Below are 21,138 nucleotides of genomic sequence, written 5' to 3' on the forward strand. Positions count from 1 at the left end.
TAGACGTTTGGTTTGCATTTTTTTCTAAAAAAAATCCTTCTTTATATATAGTGAATTCTAATACTTCTAATGAGATAGTTTGCCAATTGCACTAAACTGGAGGTGCTATTTGCTCCCTGGTGGGACAAGAGGCCTTGCAGACAATTTGAGATGGACTGGAGTATTGGGTGATCATCAACAGCATGCAGTTTGGTGAAGACAAATGCTGGGTTCTGTATCTGGGACGGAGCAGTGCAGGACATGGGCAAGTTTTGGGGATGAGTGGCTGGGGAGCAGCTCAGCAGAAAGAGCTCCGGGGGTGCTGGCTGCCGGCAGGCTCAGCGTGAGCCAGCAGTGTGCCCTGGCAGCCAGGAGGGCAAGCCACATCTTGGGGTGCATTGAGCACTGCACAGCTGCTCAGACGTGGTGATTCTCCTGCTATGTTTCGTGTTGGTGCAGCCTCACCGATGACTGGACACAAGGGAACAGCACAAAGCTGTGCTGTGGAGGTTCAGCCTGGACATGAGGAAAAGTTCCTTTACCGTGGGGGTGGTCAAACGCTGGGACAGGCTTCCTGGAGAGGTGGCTGCTGCCCTGTGCCTGTCAGTGCCCAGAGGCATCTGGATAATGCCCTCAGACACATGCTGTAACTTGTGGTTAGCCCTGAAGGGGTCAGGCAGTTGGACTTGGTGCTCCCTGAAGGTCCCCTCCCAATGAACTGTTCTGTTCAGATTTACATGGCGGGATGCCTGCTGCAATGTAATTGCTAATTGTTATTTAGCCTGTTGAGTGGGAGAGCATTAAGGGTGGTGGGTAAAAAGATTTAGGGATGTTATCAACTTGTAGTCTTGTATGCTTACTGCTTGAAATACCAAGGGTAATGTTAATAGCAGTCCAAATTATATTCCTTAAGCATAATGTTTCCCCTTTTAACTTCCTATGTCCCCAAGTTCCAATTTGTCAGCTTGTGCTGCATGGGGTGCTCCATCTCGCACCATTCTGCTGACAGCAGATCTATCACACAGATCAGATGGAGCATGAAACAGATGATTGCAGGGAAATGCTGAAGAAACACAGCTTCTTTGTGTTTACATACTACAAAGCTCTGAAATCTTAGCACCTTATTTTTATTCAGTGTGATTTGAGTCAGGATTTTTTTTATATATTTTTGAATCGGGAAGTAACTGGTGTGTTTAAAATACCTGAAATAAGCAGAGTACTTGCCAAAGTTGGGGAGGAGCGTTTAATTTCCTTGCTCTGACAGAGACCTGTAATTGATCTGTTGCCATCAGTCTGTGCTGGTTGGGTGATTAGTTTAGGATGTTCAGTGTGTAAGTATTAAAGCTGATGAAGTTTTCTGTCTCCCTGAAGACAGTGTTTACACTGATTAACTGCTTCTAATTTCAGTATCACTGGAGTCAATCTATTTAGACTTTGATTGACAGTCTTGAGTTTTTAGCTGTGCTGACTTCCATTAACCTCCCCTCCCCCAGTGCTTTAAAAATGAGAAAAGTTGTAGCTCATTACAACTTTCCCAAACATACCAGGATTTAATGCTATCCAATGTGAATTGTGCTTGATTTCTTTCCCTAGTTCATTTAACTTTTGCACAGGGAGTCCCTTACATCTGCTGTTAAAGATGGTGAATAGGGAAGTGAGGTGGTGGCTGGTGGCAGAGCTGAATACATGAAAACGGCTCTGAATAAGGAGCAGTATTCCTCTTGCATGGGTACATTGTCTGGGGTTCTCCAAACTAGGAGAACTGGTTTACTATAGTTTACTGGAATTATTCATTTTTAAACTTTAAAAACTTTTAAAGAACACAATTTTAAGTTTAAAGTTAAAAAGCCCAACCTTGTATTTAAAACAATAATAATAATAAAAATAAAAAAATAATTTAAAAACAATTTGTACAATTGAATTAATTTTTTCACAAAGCATGGCTTAGTTGACTGTAGTTGTGATCTGGAACGTGTAGAAATAGATAAGTGCATGCTGTTTTAGAAGAATGATTGTATCCATCTTAAGGAATTATTTAGGAATTTTACCTTACTCTGTCACTGTTGATTTTAAAACATGCATGGCCAGATGTGTGAGGACAGGAGAAGGTACCTGTGTATAATGGTCCGAGTGCAATGAATCATGCTTCTTAAATGTATCATCCTTTCATGTGAAGGCCTGAGAACATGTGAAACTTTGTTACTGCTCTTGACCTACCATATGGAGATTGCATTTACCTACAGATTTATACTAGTGGTACTGAAGCCACAAAAATAGATACTGATTTGAAGAAATGGTGTGACCGTTTTTAGGATGCTGCTAAATGCTGGTTTAAAAAAAAAAAAAGGCACTTGGAGAAAAAACAAAAACAAACAAACAAAAAAAACCAGGCAAAGCAGGATGGATTAATATCGGCTATGCAATACTGTATTTTTATTTTTTCCTCTATCATTTGTGATCGTGAAGTCAGGGTCCAAGTAGCATAGTACCCAGAGCAAAGTGAAATTTTTATTGGATGTTTTGTTTCTCTTCCCTGCTGGACTTGCATTTCTGAACTGTAGTAATGCTTACTCTACTTGCCAAGATAGGTAACTGTAAATTCAGTGATAACAATTGGAAATATCTCCTTCGTACTTCCTCATTAGTCTGCCTGTTTGCTAAAGTAGCTTGGAAGGAGAAACTAATTTCTGGGACGAGAACAAATAGGTAGATTAGTTGATACCATGCTTGGCTCACTCCACTACAGATAGAAAAATGTTGGATTAAAAATAGTGCTTTGCCAGAATGGAATTCTGATGTTTAATGCAAATGACTACAACGATATGTTTAAGTTTTAGTTAATATTGTGCATCTATTCAGAAACTTTCTGAAATGGGAAGAGATGCTGTGACCATTGCTTTTCCTAAATGTGTTTATGTTAAATAAGCTATAATACACTAGAGTAGTGGGAGGTTAATTTGAATTTGTATGTTACTTTAAAACTTGTTAGAGCAGCAATGCTTACATGTGTTTATAAACATTTCTAAGTAAACTCAGAAATTGGCAGATACACACTGCACACCCACAAAGCACTTCCTTTCAGTGATTTTTTTAAACTTATTTTTACTTTCTGCATCCCACAGTGAAAGTCATGTGAAGTCATCAGAGGAAGGTAATAAACATCATAATCATCATCCACTAGAGGGAGCAAGATTTCAAATATTGTAATTAAGAATACTTATAAAAATATTTATTAGTACATTTACCACTAATACAAATGTAGTCTAAGGAATGAATAAACCAATAACATCTCGTACTTCAACTTCCTACATAAAATAAGCTGTAGAACCTTTTCTACTTTTTTTTTTTTTAATCCATCCTATTACTCTTGTTTGAAGTGTCTTTGTCTTTTTTTCTACCTTTAAAAAAAAAACCTAACCTTTAAGACACATAATGATGGGAAATCCACTGTGTTCTGGTGGCTAAGGTGAAATAATTCAAACCTGTGCTTTCTCATCTGACTCCCACAGTTTGAACCTCTACTTCTAATATGTGTGAGTGAGGGACAGGATAGAGTCCTCTATGCCTACATCCTGTGTATTCCCCCAAATCTCCTCATCCTGTGGACACATATACCAGATGACCAAGGTACTCCTATAGCCTTGGATAAAGTGAATAATTCAAGCTTTTCAAGCTGCATACTGTGGTGCAGCAGATGTCATTCCTGTATTGTTTTTGACAATACTCTAGCCTCCCAATCCTCATCTCTCATCTCCTTACTCCGGTGAGGGATTTTCCTGCTTGTGTATCTGTGGGATGTGTATTCTTTTAACTATACTGTCACATTAGGAGCTCTTATGTAGCTGTGTACCTGTGGGAACACCTAAATCCTTCTCATCACCCCTGCCTTCTATATTTCTACCTTACATTATGTCCTTTTTTTTAGTGAAGTCTAGTAATAACAGAACGTCTGTTGTTCAAACAAGGCCACTTTATCCAATGATAAACTGTCTTGTTCCTGTCATTATTTACCTCTTTGGTCTCATTGGCTTGGAAAAGTATTACATTTTTTTCCAGATCACTGATAGCAGTATTGAACTGTATTAAGTGAAGAACATATCCCTATATGATCCACAGGAAACATTTAATGTGTAGTTATTTTTTGAAATCTCTCTATTGGTAGATGTTAGTGCTTCCTGTATCTTGCATAAATTTTTGCATTCTACTAATTAACTTATTAAAGCATTATGTGGAAATAGGTAGAATGCTTTACAAATGTCTCAGTGAATTGTTAACTCAAGCATTTATTAATCAGGCTTGGAATCTCATTTTTAAAAAGATCTGTCTGGGCAGACTGGCTTATGTGTAAAACTGTGTTAAATGACACTAAGTATGCTGCCTTACCTGAATTCATTACTAATGGGAGCGAGTATCCTGTTTATTCTTTTAAAGGAGCGCTATGACATGATGGCTTAGTTTCAGTATTGTAGAATTTCTAGATATTCCAAGACTCTTTGAAAATAGCAATAATTTCGGCTGAGTGGCTCAGCCAGTTCCTTCATTACTCTTTTGGTAATAGTTATCTGACTAAAAAGGCACAGTTAGAACAAAGCCAACTTCTCCCAGCACATCTGCAGCCTTTGCTGTAATCTAATGTTTTTCCAAATTATTGATAGGAGAGGTGTTTATGTTACGTTAAGCTGTGTTAGTGTATTCCTACGTTCTGAAGAATACAGAAAAGATGTGCTAAAGCAAGAATTACTTTTACCTTTTTTCATGAACCTTTTATGAATTTACCTTCCTAATCCATTGTGAGGCCTGTACTATTTGTTAGGATTTTGCTAGTTTTAGCATATTGAAAAAACTCTTTGTTTGTAATGTTGCTTGTAAACTTCTTTCAGTGTGTATCTTGTCATAAAGCTGATGAGGTCTAAACAGTTTGGAATGCTTTTGAGCAATGATTGCAGAGTGTTTTTCACGTTTTGAAAAACTCCAGTGTGTATTGACTTAATTATCAGAGCGAAGAAGCTAGGCTAGATAATTTCTGCATTGGATTATTATACGCAAAATATCAATTTAGTGTTGGTGTTGCATTTCGGTTTTAAAGATACACTGCCTGTCTTTCCAAATGTTTATGGTAGTGTTTAAAATCAGTAATTAGTACTGTATAATTAAAACGTTTCTGGATAATATTTCTATTGCTATTTATCACTGAAAGTAAATGTTGACATATTGAAATCTTTTTGCTTATGTATTGAATAGAAATTGTTCTCAGAAAAGATTCCTTTTGTAAGTTTGCTTTTGGAAATGTAATTTTTCTCAAAGCGAGGGTGGATTAGACAGCTTTTCTGACTTGTGTGACGTTTTTATCTTCAAGTGAATATAAAAGGGAAAGCTTAATGATCCTTATCACTTGCTTTGCTATGCGATACCTTATGTAATGTTTTGATAAATAAAAACCCATCAGCCAAGTTACATACATTATGAGTTGCCTACCGTAAGTGATCAAGTTGCCTGAGCTGCTTTTTGTTTTGGGAGTGGCTGTATATATGAAAACCAAGTGACACCAAGTGGTGTTAAGGATGTGTTTGCAGGTTCTCATGTTGTATTTTATATAGTTTTGGGACACCCACAGAATTAAATTATTTCATTTGATTATCAGTAGCATTCTGTTGCAGGGAAACATATCTTAACTGTCAGATATGCATTCAGAAGTGTGACATGGATCTGTGCTTAACAACTTAGTTTTTATGTATTTTGGAGCAGAGTTACGCAGTTTATTAGTTTTCATCTAGTTCTATATGACAGAGGTAAGTAACTAAATTGTGCTGACCTACTGGCTGTTGAGCCTGTATTTGTTGAGTTGCTGCAGAGATAAGCAGTATACTATCTGAATTTAGAGTGAGAGAGGCTCCAGTTGAATGGATAGGTGCTGCCAAAGGAGTGATCCAGCTGACCCTGCCTGTCTGCCTCACCATTAGCTCCCTTCTGAGCCCGGTTCTGGGCCTCACTGAGCTGAAACTGGTGGCTAAATGGGGAGAGAGGGTGGATCTGTAGACAGCAGCTGTGTAGTACCAGTTTGATTTGCTTGTGAAACCTCACTTTCCCTTGAGATGTTTGCTTTGAAATCTGGCATTTCTGTGGCATGGAAAGAAACTTGCAGGCACCGCTGTGGAAGCAAAGTTGTTTATTCAGAGGCGTTATGAAGTCTTCACCCTCATGTTGTGCTCTTTAGGATAAGGCCTGTGTTTCCCTTTATGAAGCATATTCCTTCATGTAAGGTTGTTGTGGAACGATGCTGGACTTTTCACAACTACTCCCTTCATTTGCACACCTTCAGCAAAGTCTCAGTTCAGCCTCATTATGCGTATGTCCACCCAGCACTTCAAAAAAATACATCTTTGCCTTTGAGCTGGTGTCTGAAACAGCCTAACTAGTTAGCAGGACTGTTTGTGTCTGTGCATGGTAAGGTAAGATGAAATTAAGCTTGAATTCAGAAGTCATGTAATTCTGGGAGCTATTGCTTGTTGTTGTATGTGCATGGTCTGGAGATGGAATTGTAAGGGTCTTGACCATCAGAAGCCACAGATTGAAATGACCTGTATTCTGGCCCCATAAGAGGGCAAACGCTCACCTTGAATTACCTCCCTCCTTTCTGCACATGGAAAAATCCAATTTGTTAGAGCACAAGACATACATTAGAGTAGCCAGGTCTATGTAATGGCTTCAGGTATAATAATCCGTGTGGTTATACCTAGAAGGAGTTGACTTATTTTGCCATCAGAATTTGTCTACTTGCAAGCAGTGATCATCCTTTTATTCAGTTGGGTCTTTGCCCACATTGTAATAAACTGGTACAGCTTTGTTTTTTGGGGAAAAAAAAAAAAAAGCATATGTTTATATGGGATGCCTCTAATCATTATTGTTAATACGGTAGAAAGTTTCACAAAGAAATCATGAGTTGAATTAGTCTGTCCTTGCAGGGGAAACAATCTCTAGTATTTGGCCTAAGATAAAATGGGTTTTGAGCTCTGTGATTACCTCAGAGATGATGTGCTTGGCTGAATGTGACTTAGTTAAGGAAACTGAACTAACTTCCTTCAGCTGCCTCTTAGGAAGGCTGAGGAGGGGAAAGAGCTTGCAGGAGGATGGGGGAACTGAAACTTTTCCTGCATGATAGATGCAGATGACAGGCTTGGTTATTACTCTTTAGTCAGTGCTGTTCACAACGTCCAATAGGTAAAATTCCCTAGTTTAATGATTGTATGCATTTTTTTTCCTCCCAAAATGCAAGCTTGCAAGTTACAGACAAAAGCTTGGTTACAGAGCAGAGATGATGTGGTAGTGGAGTACATAGAGATGTTTCTCAGTGCTTATGCAGAGATGTGGCTATTTTCCCTTCTTTTCATATGTAACTGATCTTTCTAAAAATGTCTTAATTTTAGAAGAGTTTTTGGACATTGTGTTATGTTTGATCAGAGCTAGACTGACATTGTTTACAGTGATGTGTCAGAAGTCACGTCTGCAGGAGATTTGTCCTAAGGCCTTTTGGGGTAACTGCTGTGTGAACACCTTATTAGATGTCTATCTAATGCATTTAAAGCATGTTCTTTTTTAACTCTTATTTCAATCCGTGCTTACCTTCCAACTACTATTTTTTTAATTGTATCACCATGCATTCTGAGTAGGGTAAAGATTGTATGGATGACTTATAAAACTATCGCAATAAGATGTTCATCTGCATCCCCAAGATAAACACCTTTAATCTGTTAGTTAGAGGACAAGTGCCTTCTTTGCAATGCATATTTCTGTGTGCTTTTCAAAACAATGGCTAACATTTGGATGCTCTGGATGCTCTGTTACTTTCCAAGCTGATATCCTCAGAGTTGTGTCATGTGAGCCTTTCCAGCTCATCTCTGCGGCAGTCTACATCACAAGGTCTTTCACCCAAGTGATAAAACATGTGGTGGTTTCATGCTGATTGGCAGCTGAACTCCACCACAAGCCCTCTCTCACTCCCCCTCTGCAAAAGGACATGGGTAGAAAAATGGATGAAAAAAAGCTCTAAGGTTGAGATAAGGACAGGGAGATATATCACCGATTGCCACCACAGGCGAAACAGACTCAGCATAAAGAGATTCATTTATTGCCAACTGCTAACAGACTAAATGGTCCATCCCCCAGGAGCAAACTGCTCCAGCACGGGTCCCCCACGGGTGGGCAGCAGCTCCCCCCAGACCCCCTGCTCCTGCGTGGGCTCCTCTCCACGGGCTGCAGCTCCGGCCCGGGGCCTGCTCCTGCGGGGGCTCTCCATGGGCCGCAGCCTCCTCCAGGCCACATCCACCTGCTCCACCGGGGGCTCCTCCACCCATGGGGGGGCTGCAGCGTGGAGATCTGCTCCATGTGGGACCCATGGGCTGCAGGGGGACAGCCTGCTCCACCAGGGGCCTCTCCCTGCACAGCCCGCAGGGGAACTGCTGCTGCCTGCCTGCAGCACCTCCTGCCCTCCTGCTACACTCACCTGGGGGGCTGCAGGGCTGCTGCTCACTCTTCTCACTCCTCTCTCCTGGCTGCTGTAGCACAGCAGGTTTTTCCCTTTCTTCAATCTGCTTTCCCAGAAGCCCACCCAGTGTTGCTCATAGCTCAGCTCTGTCCCTTTTGGAGCCAACTGGAGCTGTCTCTGCTCTGACATGGGGCAGCTGCTGGGCTCTGCTCACAGAGGCCACCCCACAGCACCCTGCTACCAAACCCTTTCCATGTAAGCCCGCTGCAGCTAGTTTTCATTTTCACTGTGTTTTTCTGTGTTTCCCATGTGTTTACTCCCCCTGTTGCAGACAACCCCTGGTGAATTAACTACAGCAGTACATCCCTGCTCGGGCAGAGTGCCGTGCCGCCAGCCACGCCGTGCGGCTGCTGCCCCCGTGGGCTGCAGCCCCCAGAGCACCAGGACTCGGCAGGAACCCTTCGGTGCACGCAGCGCGCCGCCGCAGCGCACCGCTCGCAGGGCTCGCCCCGTAAGCACCGGCGTGACCCAAATCCCTTCCCCGTCAGCCTTCGCAGGGCCGCGCCGCCGCACACGGGACGGGCGGATCCGGGGGCGGTGCGGGCCGGGGGGGGCCGGCAAGTTTCCGTCGGTGCCGGTCGCTGCCGCCTCCCGGTCGCGGCGGCCCCGCGGCGCTCAGTGCCCGTGCGAGCGGCGTCGCCTCGCTGCCCGCTGCCTGCCTGCCTCCCGGCGTATGGCGTGGGGCCGCCGGCGGCCGTGAGCGCCGGGCCATGGAGATGTCGGACCCCAACCTGTGGACGGTGCTCTCCAACTTCACCCTGCCACACCTGCGGAGCGGCTCCCGCCTGCGCCGCACGCAGAGGTAAGGCGGCCGGCTGCCCTTCCGCGGCCCGGCCGGGTCTCTGCTGCTTTCTCTTTCGGAAGAGGTCCTTTGCCCCGCGCACCCCCCTCCCCTCCTCCTCCTCCTCCTCCCTTTTTATTTTTTTTACAGACCTTCCGCTCGCTCTCAATTGTTTGACCTTTTATCCGGAGCGCGTACTTTATATGGACAGCTCAGGAGAGCCTACTTTGTTCGGTGCTCTTAAAGAGACAGGTTTGTCTACCTCCGATGGGCCTTTGTACGCGCGGGAACGGCCCTTTCTGTTTCCCTGTACCATTTTCCTCCGTGACAGAAGGGGGAAAAAAAGGTCTGGAAATAGCAAGCACTAGATACAAGGTAGGGTTGTGCCGCTAATGGGCAGAAGAGCAGCAGTCCCCAGTGCCTTGGTCATTTTTTTGTGCTGCGCCATCCCCTCGCAGTAAAGTGTGTGCCTCTGCCGCAAATAACAAAACTTTATAGAAGTTTATAACTTTGTTCGTCACCACCCTGTTTGCCATCTTGAGACCTACCGGTTGTATTGTTAAGCCCTGATACGTTCCTGTCTGTGAGACTACCTTTGGTGTTACCGTACGTGTTAGTGTATGTGAAACGTCTCTGGCTGAAAAGTTAACACAAAGAAGGCAGGATAGAGGCCGAGCAGAGCCATAGGCTCCTAAACCTTAAGAATTTGCGTAGTGGTGTTTTTCGAATGGAAAAAATGACTGTAGAATGACAGGTTAAAATAATAAAACCAAGTGGCATGCTTCACATCAGTGCAAAGGTGTTCCTTCAGCGTACGTCTAACCTTTAAGTAACTAACTCGCTAGTTACAACTGATGGCTTATTTTATTATTAATTATATCATTATTTATATATATATATATATCAGTAATTATATGGTTTTATATATTTAAATGCTTAAAGAGCATCTAAACTCTGTGTCCAAATATGCCTTATGCATTTTTCTGCTGCAAATATGTCTGTGTTTAAAAAGGGGAATGTGCTGGGGCTTTTTCACATCTTTTTCACTCTTCTTAAGTAGGTTTTCACATAGATGAAAACCTACTTAAGAAGAGTGAAAAAGATAAAATAAGATAAAAATAATTCTTTTAAAGTACGTGGCTCCAAGGCAGGCCAGGGAGAGAGACCGTGTTAGAACTCACAAGATGCATGAAATATGTGTGTATTGCTTCTTAATTTTCATTTATTTCAGTATTTGGATGCCTTCCTATTTCTCACATCCGTTTCATACTATGGAAGCATAGAATAGAATCACAGAATCATTTGGATTTCTTGAAATATATGAAAGATTTTTTAAAGTAGCTCTGTCCACTCTCTCAGTATTCTATATATATGATGTATATGCAGTTGAATTTATGTATTACAGCAGTGTTCAGTATCTTGCACCCTCTCCTAGCAAAACCAGTATGCGACATCACTGTGAAACTGAGAGGCTAATAGTGTTGTTTCAAAGTTGCTTACTGTTAACGGGCCCAGGAAATGATTCCAGGCTGGTTCCCTCATGCTCATTCCTTGAGGAGCTCAGCCTCTCCTCTGTGTCCATTCCCAGGGGAGGGAGGGCTGACTAGCCCAGCTGTTACAGTTCTCTTGAAGGCGGATGTGTCCCTTCCACCCCTCCGCCCATAACTCAGTGAGTGATGTAAGTGGAGCATACCAGGTGATAAAACTTTCAGAGGAAATAATATGGACACTGCAGATTCTCCTAGTTCTGCCACAGAAATGGGCTTTGGTTAAATATGGTGCCAGATGGATCTGTGTTTTCTGAGCTCCATCTCATCTGGACTGTCTTCAAAGTCGTGCAGTCAGTCACGGACTGTGACTGTTAGATGAAAAGACTGGAAGGATAGCTGGTTACATGCCACAGCATTCTTCCTCTTCCTAGAAGACTGCTGGGTAGTGGTAACCACTCGTGTTCTGTATAGCTTTCCAGGCATTATAGAGGACCAAAGAATATGAACAGGCTTGAAGGAAGTCTGGTTTCTGTGATCTGCATCTGCTGGCTGTGCTTCAGTTAAAGTATTGAGCCCTGATGATCCAAGATTTTTTTAAATTATTTTTCCTAGTAGTAACACTGTCTGTAAAACCACCATGGTTCTGCGTGAAAACTTGGAAATGGATGTTCACTGTCCTTTCCAGCGGGATCCATAGCTGGCTTTGGAACTCCTTGACAGTGTGACAGCTTTAATTTTGTTCTGGATGGGCGTTTTTTTTCCCCCTCTCAGCTTTGTCCTTCCTGCAGGTACAGTTACTTTTGCCAATACTACTGGGATTATCCTGGCCTGGTACAGACCTTATAGGTTCTATGTGCACTACCCTTTCTTTTTGTGTGGTATTAATGAGAATTGCCTGCAAATACTAATGATTTTGTTTCTTTGTGCAGATTTCTTTGATGGAGGAATTTATTTCTCTTTGCTGAGATACTAATAATTAAATAACTAAAAGATAGCCTATTCTCCTTTGGGTTGCAGCGTTAGGCATGGCAACAGGGCTATAACATGGACATAAGACTTAATTCGTGGTCTTGTTTGCTCACTAAAGTCTCTCATTAAGATTTTTTTTTTATTTATTATTCCTGCTTTTCTGCAATAGACCTAACTGAATTCAGTTGCAGCAGCTCTTGCTAGAAATGATACCTGAACAAGAAATATCCCAGCCTGACTTTCAAGTCATGGAGTGGGTTTTCAGGACTGGCAGGTAGAAAAATTCTCTTCAATTATAAATTGGAGGCATTTGGTATTCAAATGACTGAGCCTATAAATGACATGGATTACACCATGTCCTTTTACAGAGAAGAGGCATGTATACAACCACATTAACTTCCTTTTCTGTTGGCATAGGTGTAAGCCCTTCATTGTACTAATTTCGGGTTCCTGCCTGAAATGGCATCCAATCTGGATTGGTGAATGGAGAGGGAACATGAGAATAGGATTGTCTACACGTCTATTTACAGAGACAGATACGTAGATCTACACACGGATGTGTGTACACAACACACGTACTTTTTCGTATTTTAAAAGAAGTAAACTTCTGCTGCTGCATACTACCCTGCACAGTTAGCTCTCTCTTCTGTCACTTCTCTTATGTGTCCACAGCTTTTGTATTTTTTACAAAACAAGCAAGCAAATGATTATTTTGTATGTGTTTTTTCTCCCACCACTCTGTCTCTGCACTGAAACAGCATTGTTAGAATCACTCTTGCTTTGGGTCAGAGAGGTTATTTATCAAAGGCACAGAGTTGGGAATGGTTGCCCAGCTGTTTCTCAGCCAAAGTAGACTTTGGGATAATTTGTGTTGAAATTTCATGTCATTTGTGTATGGTCAGTGAAGTGGTATTAAAGAGGCTTTCCTGATAGGGGATTAGCCAATCGTCAAGTAGCCCTTCAAACATTCTAACAATTTGTAACCATTTCAGAAACATACAGGAAAAAAAATATATCGAAACTTACTGAAAACTCTTTCTGCAAACAGAGTTGTCAAACTTTGTTGTAGTTTTACTAGTTTTGGGACAGTTCTTTTCCTGGAAGATACAGAGCAGGTGTTTTGAGCTTTTATGGGTTGGCAGTTTGAGTAGATAGTGATTAATTCACAATGTAAACACCTGCTATTGGTTATTGTATAGATTTTTTCTTTACATGATATTATGTGTAAGTATCCTGTAAATTGATTATTTATTCGATAGTAGGTGTTAAGAGGGGTCCAGTTGGTGACATAAAAAAAAATATATGTATTAAAAAATTTATATTTATTATCATAAAAGCAGCCACAGGAATTAAGTATCTTGTGCAGATGCCAGCTGAATCTGTCAGTGCTCCAACTTGAGTTATTCCTCTTTTGGTGCATTACAGGACCATTGGTTACAACTTACAAAATATTGCTTTTTTTTTATTGTATTTGTGTTACTTTAGTGTATGTTTGGGAGTGCAGTGATTAGAAGAGCTTTATCTCTTCCCTGCTCTCAGCCCTCTGAGTTTACCTTAAATCCTGCTTGCAGGAGAAGGAGATACAGGTGTTTATTGTCCTAATAGACATTGCATATATTTAGGAAGATGATCTTTATCCTAAATTTAGGGGGAATAAGAAATAAGTATGTGCAGGCTATCTGCTTTAAAACACATTGCCATCGAAGACGTGTTGTTAAAAGGTAATCTGTTGGACTAATGATCCCACTGCTTCCTGTGCTAGATAGTGAAGTGTTAATGTAGCTTGGTAAATTTATTTCCTTTCATTCACAGTAGGGGTTGTGCATTAGGGGGGATAGTCTTATAGTTTCACTGTCAAAGTGAATGCACTTTTGTTTTTATTCTGGTTGGTTTACTTGGCCAATCTTTTTGTTCAAGCAATTAAATCTCAAGTTCTGCTTACAATTGAATATTGGCAACAATCAGTTTTCTTCAGTGAGCCATCATTGTTTCTTAGCTTCAGCTAGACTGGTGAAGATTCTTCTGGTCACATTCCTGTTTTTGTTTTTGCTTAGTCTTTACACTGAAAAAAAAAATCTTAGAATTATATCAAGATCTTCATGGTGTGACTAAAGGCTCTGACTGTAGAAAACCTATGGAAAGCAACCATAAGACTTATATTAAAAAAAAAAAAAAAAGAAAGCTTAGAAAGTGCTTGAATATGCTGCAAGCCATAATTTTATTCATTTATTTATTAACCACAGTGGTTAGTGTCTGCTGTTACAGAGCAGGAGACAGTCTTTGTCCTTACCCAGAGAATCAAAAGGACAGTAGTCCAGACTTCCCTTCATTAGCTATGGCTGTTGGGATACATCACACAAAGCGGGCACGTTACACAGAGGTTTAGTCCTCCCACTATGTTTGAGCTTGTTTTACATCTGTTGTTGATGTCCTGCAGAGCCATTGAAGTTCTTCTTCTATTAGAAGTTGACTGATCCTTCTCAAATGTAATTTTTAAACATTAACAGGTGCTCACTCATGTGGTTGTTCATAGTTGCCTCTTCCGTGGCACCTTCCGTCAGAGATCCAAACTTCTGGTAGCAGTAAGCTCGCACACTTCATTGTGTGGCTGCACGTACTGATTGGTGGACTTGGGTCTGATAATCCTTTGTCAAAGCTGGAAGTGATGGCTAGATAACGATCCCGGGTTGGGCTCCTCATGAATTAGGTGCATGTTTCAGTTTTTGAGACTTAGAAAGTAGAAAACTGAAGTGGAAATTATATGGTTAGATATTGGATATGAAACCACTAAGTAGCTGGAACCGCTGTGTTCAGAATATGAAGGTACTGCCAACTGATTTAGGTTGAACATTTTTGATGGTGCTTACTAAGTGGCACACTAACTTAATAATGGTGTAAAGCTGTTCCACGGATCACATTGAGTTCTTTTGTGTATATTGCCACATTTATAGGCTGTAGACATGGATCAGGATGTTATGTCACTTAAATATATGCATATATATATAGTAGGAGGTAGTTTCATTGAAAGGAACACTGTTACAGCACAAGGATAGATGTGTTAACTGTGCTTACTGTGTTTCCCAAATTGAGAAAAACAGTAAGCTTTGTTAACCTTGATTCAGCCTTGTTCAACAGGTGTGTCAGATTCAATAACAGCTCATGGATTTTCTCCTTAGAACCTTACATTTGCGAAGTCACTGATGACAGTAACTCTGGAATTTTAAAGCCTCCCGAGAATACAGTGTTAATACATCAAATTATGTTTAGGCATAGTATGTAAGCGTTGTGTGTTGGGCTCTTTATTTCATTTGATATGAGTGTTTATGGTGTAATGCTGTGTCCTTACCTTACTTAATTTTAATGGGACTTAAGTTTTCTCTGGTAAAGATGTAGGAGAAGATCACCCAAGCTTTACATTCTTGGCATTTTTCCACGCATTTCTAAAACCGTACTTCTCAATACTTCTTAATACTAATGTTTCAGTACTTTCTTTATAGGAATACATATTCTATATACTGTTGATATTTGTATTTCTATATACTATTGATGTATTTGTATTAGTTACATCTGCTACAGTGTAATCTTGCACCTTTTTAAAGCTGAGATAACTTCCAGTACAGCCTTAAATCTCATGGTCGATCAGTTCTCTGATTTTCTTTGAAATGCTCAAGCCAAATTGAATACTAGCAAACTAGAAAAGTCCTCTTGGCATGGTTCCCAGTAAATATAAACATATCTCAGAAATGTTGTAAACCGGAACAATTCCCAGATTGATCTACCCAATAGAGAGAGCTCAGAACTACCAACTGCGCGTTACTAGTATTCCTGCCACTGACAGATAAGTACAAAAATATTGGGGTCATGCCAGAATAAATATATCAGCTTTTTCTCCCTTTCTTTCAGTTAGTAATGGTCTTCCCTAAATAATTGTTTAGGAGTAAGGAAAACCGTCATGCTCTATTGTTCCTGAAAGATTATAATTATTATTGTAAGTAGAATCTGTTATTCCCATGAAATACCGGCATGTTCAGTTTGGTGATTAGAAAGTAAAAACTCCTGCAATTTCCTTCTCCCACCCGTTCTTTTTTCAGCATATGCAGTAATTATGGAGATATGTTAACATGTAATAGCCTGCTTTTGATCCCTATCATTTGGCTGTAATATAGGTTTAAAATGATACGTTAATGAAAACATTTTAAAAGGTTACCTACAAGTTGATTTTTTTAATCATCTTATGAAAATGTTGAAGATGATGTCAAGGCACTGCTTACTGATAGGAAAATGGTTGTTTTATCCATGAACTTTGTGTCTGTCTTGATGAGGCTGGTTTAAAACACATAATTAAGAACATCCAAATAAATCATATGTAAATCAAGGACACGTATATTGTCTTCCAAATATTTTACCCTAGTTTGTGTGTTTGCGTGTAAGCATTTTTAAAAATCTATATTAATGATAGGTAGATCAAGGTAGCCCTATGTAAATTCAAGTGTGTTGATTTGGTTACTGAAGAAATACTGTTCCTGATGTGGCTTAATTTGCTGAAACAAATACTAATGTCAAGAGTTGCATTTTGAAATACTTATACTAAAAATGTCTATACCCTTAAACCTCTTAGTGCTTGAATATATTCTTGCAATGCAGAGTTTAAAAAACAATATTGCCTTAATGGCAGTAAGGTGGTTATAAAAAACAATCTGATTTCTTGTGTGTCAAAAAGGGAATACACCAGGCTGAAAACTTACTTGTCTGACAGAATTCATATTTTTCAGGGGACTTGCATGACTGATCTTATAGGAGAGGAAATGCTAGCAATATCAGTGGATTCTTACATTTATTTTTATAGGCATCTGTATATAAGTACACATCCAGACAGACTAAATACACACACATGGGTGCACAGACATTTGTATACATAAATATTCAAGCAGTAGCTTTAAAATAATACTTGTTGAGAACTTGATTATTAACATTATAAGGTCAGTTCAACAATCTGAAAAAAATTACTCTTGTGCTTTGTTGAAAGACACATTGAATTGAAAGAAGCTATTTCATCTGCTAGGGGATTTATGCTGTTTATAGTGTGCGTTTGTACTATAGCTTTGGAAAATTACCCAAGTAAAGCCATTTCTGATCTTGCTTCTGGAAAATGTGGCTTGTCTCCTAAAACTGAAGAAGGATTCTGGGCTCTATTCCACCATTGGAAGAAGTAGTTGGTTTATTTGATATTTTTATTTGTTTATTTGAATATGACTAATTGAAACTAGCATAGTATTTACATTGTGAAATATCATGAAATCTACTTGCATTTCCGTTAAGAAATGGAGAGAGAATTCCGCTTTAAAAACATCCTTTAATTTCCAAGGAAATGGTATTAATATGAATTTTGTCTGGAGTTTAACTTGAGAGGGCTGATAAATTAAAAGTCATTTTGTTCGAATGCTGGTACTTGTTATATGGGATTGTTTCAAGTAGCACTCAAAATACTTGTAACTGGAACAGTAGTGGAGAATGAACTTTTCATTTTCTCCAGCTGCTTTCTTTACTGCATTTGGGAACAATGTGTAGTCAGTCTTCTCTTTCTGACTGCTGGGCCCCCATCGTTCTGTATGGGATTTGGCATGGGCCCATGAGCAGAATTGTACTGCTCAAAAGAGATTTCCACACGTGGAACAAGATGCAATGTTGAACCCTTTGCTCTTTTTACATGTATCTGGGAGAGAGCAGTTTGTATAATAAAATTTGATATGTTAAATCTGTATGCTGGAGATGAGTTTCTGCAAAAAGCTTTTACTTTGTTTCTGAAATACATTTAAATATGATGTTTTAATGCATCAGATTTGAATCCTAAAATTGTTAGGGGGAACATGGGGGCCATGTTTTGAACTAGCTGACCTTCCTATGATCAAAGTGTGAGTATAATGAATCAGCTTCTAATTTACATCTATGTTCTTAAAGCTTTTAAGTTTCTCTCTGGGAAACTGGTATTATCACTTCTTGGGTGAGCTGCTGAAATTTTCTGGAAAGATATTCCTACACAAAAAACTATGGAAACATCAGAAGTAGGGAGGAAAAAAAATGGCTGTAAGAACAGCTAATTTTGTAACTACTTACTTCAACCTCCAGCACCCTCCCGTCCCCCCTGCGAACCCAACTAAACCCAAGTGGAACATGAGAACTTGTTTGTGTGCGTGTTGGCCGGGTCTGACGGAGAGGCAGGACCTTCCTCCAGCCAAAAAGGTGGTGACAGTCTGGGGAAGTGTCCCACAGGTGGCACTACAGCGGCCACAGCAAGTTCTCTCGCACTCTGTAGCGAAACATCAGCAAGGAACCCAAAAGGGAGTTTGTCAGAGAGTGAATGAGACATGAGATCTGAAACTTTGGCAGGAGGGCTGTGACGAAACACAAACCCATAGAAAGTGGGGCTTCCCTGGTTCTTCTATTGACAGAATTATTTGCAACAGATGAGTGTCGTTTATTTTAACAATATATATAGCTTAATGCCAGTGAGCCTAGAAATACTAGAGCCAAGTTATTCCTTCAGACATGGCTATTTCCTGCTGGTTACAGTGTGAGCTGACTGAGAAAGGGCAAAATTATTAGAATGTTTCAGTAGATAAATACCTATGTTTGCAGATTTAACATAGTTCAAGCATAAGCATAATCAGTTCTTGGTGCATCGGAAACGGGATAGTGATGATGAGAATAATTTAGAGTTTTAAATTTCTACCAAGATTCTTGGTGTTTACCAGAATTTGTTGTTAGGACAGCTTTCATAATGCAAATCAACACACAGCTTTTTTATTTCCTTCTATGGAAATTGGGAAAAAGATGTGTGAATGTTAACCCATTCATCTGACAATGTTGTTCACTGATAATTCATAATTAGCTAATGTCCTTTGTGATAATAATGTTAACCCTCTCACAGTTAACTGATAAAAAAAAAAAATAGAATGTGTGTATTTGTTTTACAGATTTCCTTTTTCAGGGAGTCTGTCTGGCTGCTTCTTACGCATGGGTATGTCAAGGGAATTTCCATAAGTGCTGTAACAGTAGAAGCAAAGGCAGTCAGACAAGTCCAATATGCTCTATTCACCTTGTCTGCAAACACCCCACGCAAAAGGATGATTGTCAGTTCACTGTACAGTCAAGTCTTACCAGAACATCTTCCTTGTGCTTCCCCCACATGATGGACAAAGAAAACATGTAACACACTTTGTAAGCGAGGGTTGTTTTTTGTTTTGTTTTGTCTTTTCCCTTACCTGGAGTTTGGTGATTTGGCTTCTCCCCCTGGCCCTTCTGCCATGTTTTGATGATTGAACTGTTCTGTTTGGAGGCATCTGCTCTCCATCTGTGACCTATGACTAATGAGAGAACATGAGTTCTGTTGGGAAATATACTTCAATCTCATTTTTTTTCTTCCTGAGTGTCTCACATGTTCTATTCTGTCTTGCCAAATGTCAAAATATTATCTTTTGCAAGTCTTTGAAGAGTGATTGCTATTGGTGGAATAAAATTTCTAAACCAAAAAATGAAGTTTCTTCACCCTTTTTCTTACATGTGTTCCCCAAAGCTTAGAACAGAAAATTCCTTTTATTTTTTTCCTTTTTGGTATGGAAATGTTTTAAAGGAAATTCAAAACATACTAGAGTATATGAATATACTAGATTAATTTATTAAATATGCAAATTGTTTGTGTGGGTCAGACCTAAGCATTCAGTATTATCTATAAATTAATACCTTTTAACCGTCATGTGTTTCCTTCTTCTGATTCATAAATTATAAGGCAAGAAGAAACCAGTAGGATCACCTACTCTGACATTCTACAGGAAACATGACATGGAGTAATAGTGCTAGAGGTTTAGTAATTTGGTCTTCTCAGTCAAGGTAATGTGCTTACTTAATCATTGACAAATTTGAGAAAATGAACACTCAGAAAACCAGGATCCAGGAGCTAGAGCTTCAGAAGTGGTAGGCATATTCAGTGCATGGTAGAAGTCCAGCACCCAAATGAAAGGAGATATTTCTGAACATAGTTTTAATGCACAGGTAATATGTGCATATGAAATATTAAAGTATCTGCAAAGTTTTAGGTGATTACATTTTAAGCATTCTTTTTTACGTGAAAGTGTTACTGTAAAAGTAAGTATTCTAACATATGCATGCTAAAGATGCATATAACAAGATATTGATAGCCAATGTAATTACCCTATTTTATGGAAAAGCTCATATGAAAAAATATTTTGTAGTTATGGACCTTGTTAGTGTCAGAGGAGGCATTAAATTTCTTGAGCTTCTTGCTCAGAGGGTTGCATTACGCAGTGGCCTCTTTGGAAGCAGTTAATACCACACAATAAAAATGAAGGTTGGAGGTACCTTTTTAATTCTGTTTTTCATACACATCTACAAATATTTTAAAAAATACTTACAAATATTTGTGTGGTCAAAAATATTTTTCTTCTGTGGAGACTTTGTTTACTGAACCACTTTTCTGAAAGATACCAAGGAACAGTGTAAACAAAACACTCGTAAACCATGACTGGGGGACTTTGCTTATCAGTAGATGATAGCCATTGTGTGCTTGAAGGTAGTATCATGAACACAACCGTTCAAGATAAATGAAGGAAAATGTAGGACTTCCACTTCAAATACTGTAGAAGTACAAGTAGTTAAAATGTAATTCTTCATATAATGATTTGTGAGGAATGTGGTGCTTTGTTTGTCTGATAAGTGACTGGTATAAGACTTTGTGTTTTTAAACTATTTGTGTTTAATACAAATTTTATGAGAGCAATGCCAGTTAATCTACTGACTCGGGCATTTATTAGATGGTGTATTCCTACGAGTCCTATGTCAAAGTGAGGGCTACTATTCCCTCAAAAATCTTGCAGAACAAGGGAAACTGATGCAGGAGGCAATTTGCTCCTGCCTTTATGGCTGTGGGGGGACTAAAGATTTTGTTTGTTTTCTCTTTCTTTAATTCCCTTATAGTGGTATTCACAAAGCATAAAACATTTTAAAAACAAAAGTAAAAATAGGAGAAATGGCAGTTTTGTCCTTTCTGTACATTGCTTCTTAAGGCATACTTCTGCTGTGATGCAGATAGAAACCTTAAATTAGGTAATGGGCTAATGGGCCGGATGAGTAGTGAGGTGATTACTCTTCCTGATGGCTAAGAATTGTAGCACACCCTTTTTCTGTCACCTTACCTCATCCACGCCCTCTTCTAACCTGTTGGAGATGTTTGTCTCATCTACGTGTTATGCCTAAGTTTTTAGACTGTAAGCTTTTTCCAGCAGAGGCTGTCATTTGTTGTGTATGATGTCTAGAACAATGAGGTCTTGGAGTAGTATTGCACATATAAAGAGGAGTAATGT

General features: G+C 39.7%; 1 protein-coding gene across 12 annotated transcripts in view; it reads left to right on the plus strand.

Moving 5' to 3' along the window:
- MAST4 (microtubule associated serine/threonine kinase family member 4) overlaps positions 1 to 21,138 on the plus strand; it is a 293,772-nt gene that overhangs the window by 179,783 nt on the left and 92,851 nt on the right. The window contains exon 1 of one of the 12 annotated variants that reach the window (XM_068665980.1): positions 9,050 to 9,323. The exons of the other annotated variants lie outside the window; for them this stretch is intronic. Coding sequence (XP_068522081.1) covers positions 9,232 to 9,323 — 92 coding nt within the window. The 5' untranslated portion in view covers positions 9,050 to 9,231. Of the gene's footprint in view, positions 1 to 9,049; positions 9,324 to 21,138 lie in introns of those variants that run through there. 12 annotated transcript variants of the gene reach the window in all.

This window comes from Anas acuta, chromosome Z, assembly GCF_963932015.1.
Source record: "Anas acuta chromosome Z, bAnaAcu1.1, whole genome shotgun sequence".
Taxonomy (NCBI): domain Eukaryota; kingdom Metazoa; phylum Chordata; class Aves; order Anseriformes; family Anatidae; genus Anas; species Anas acuta.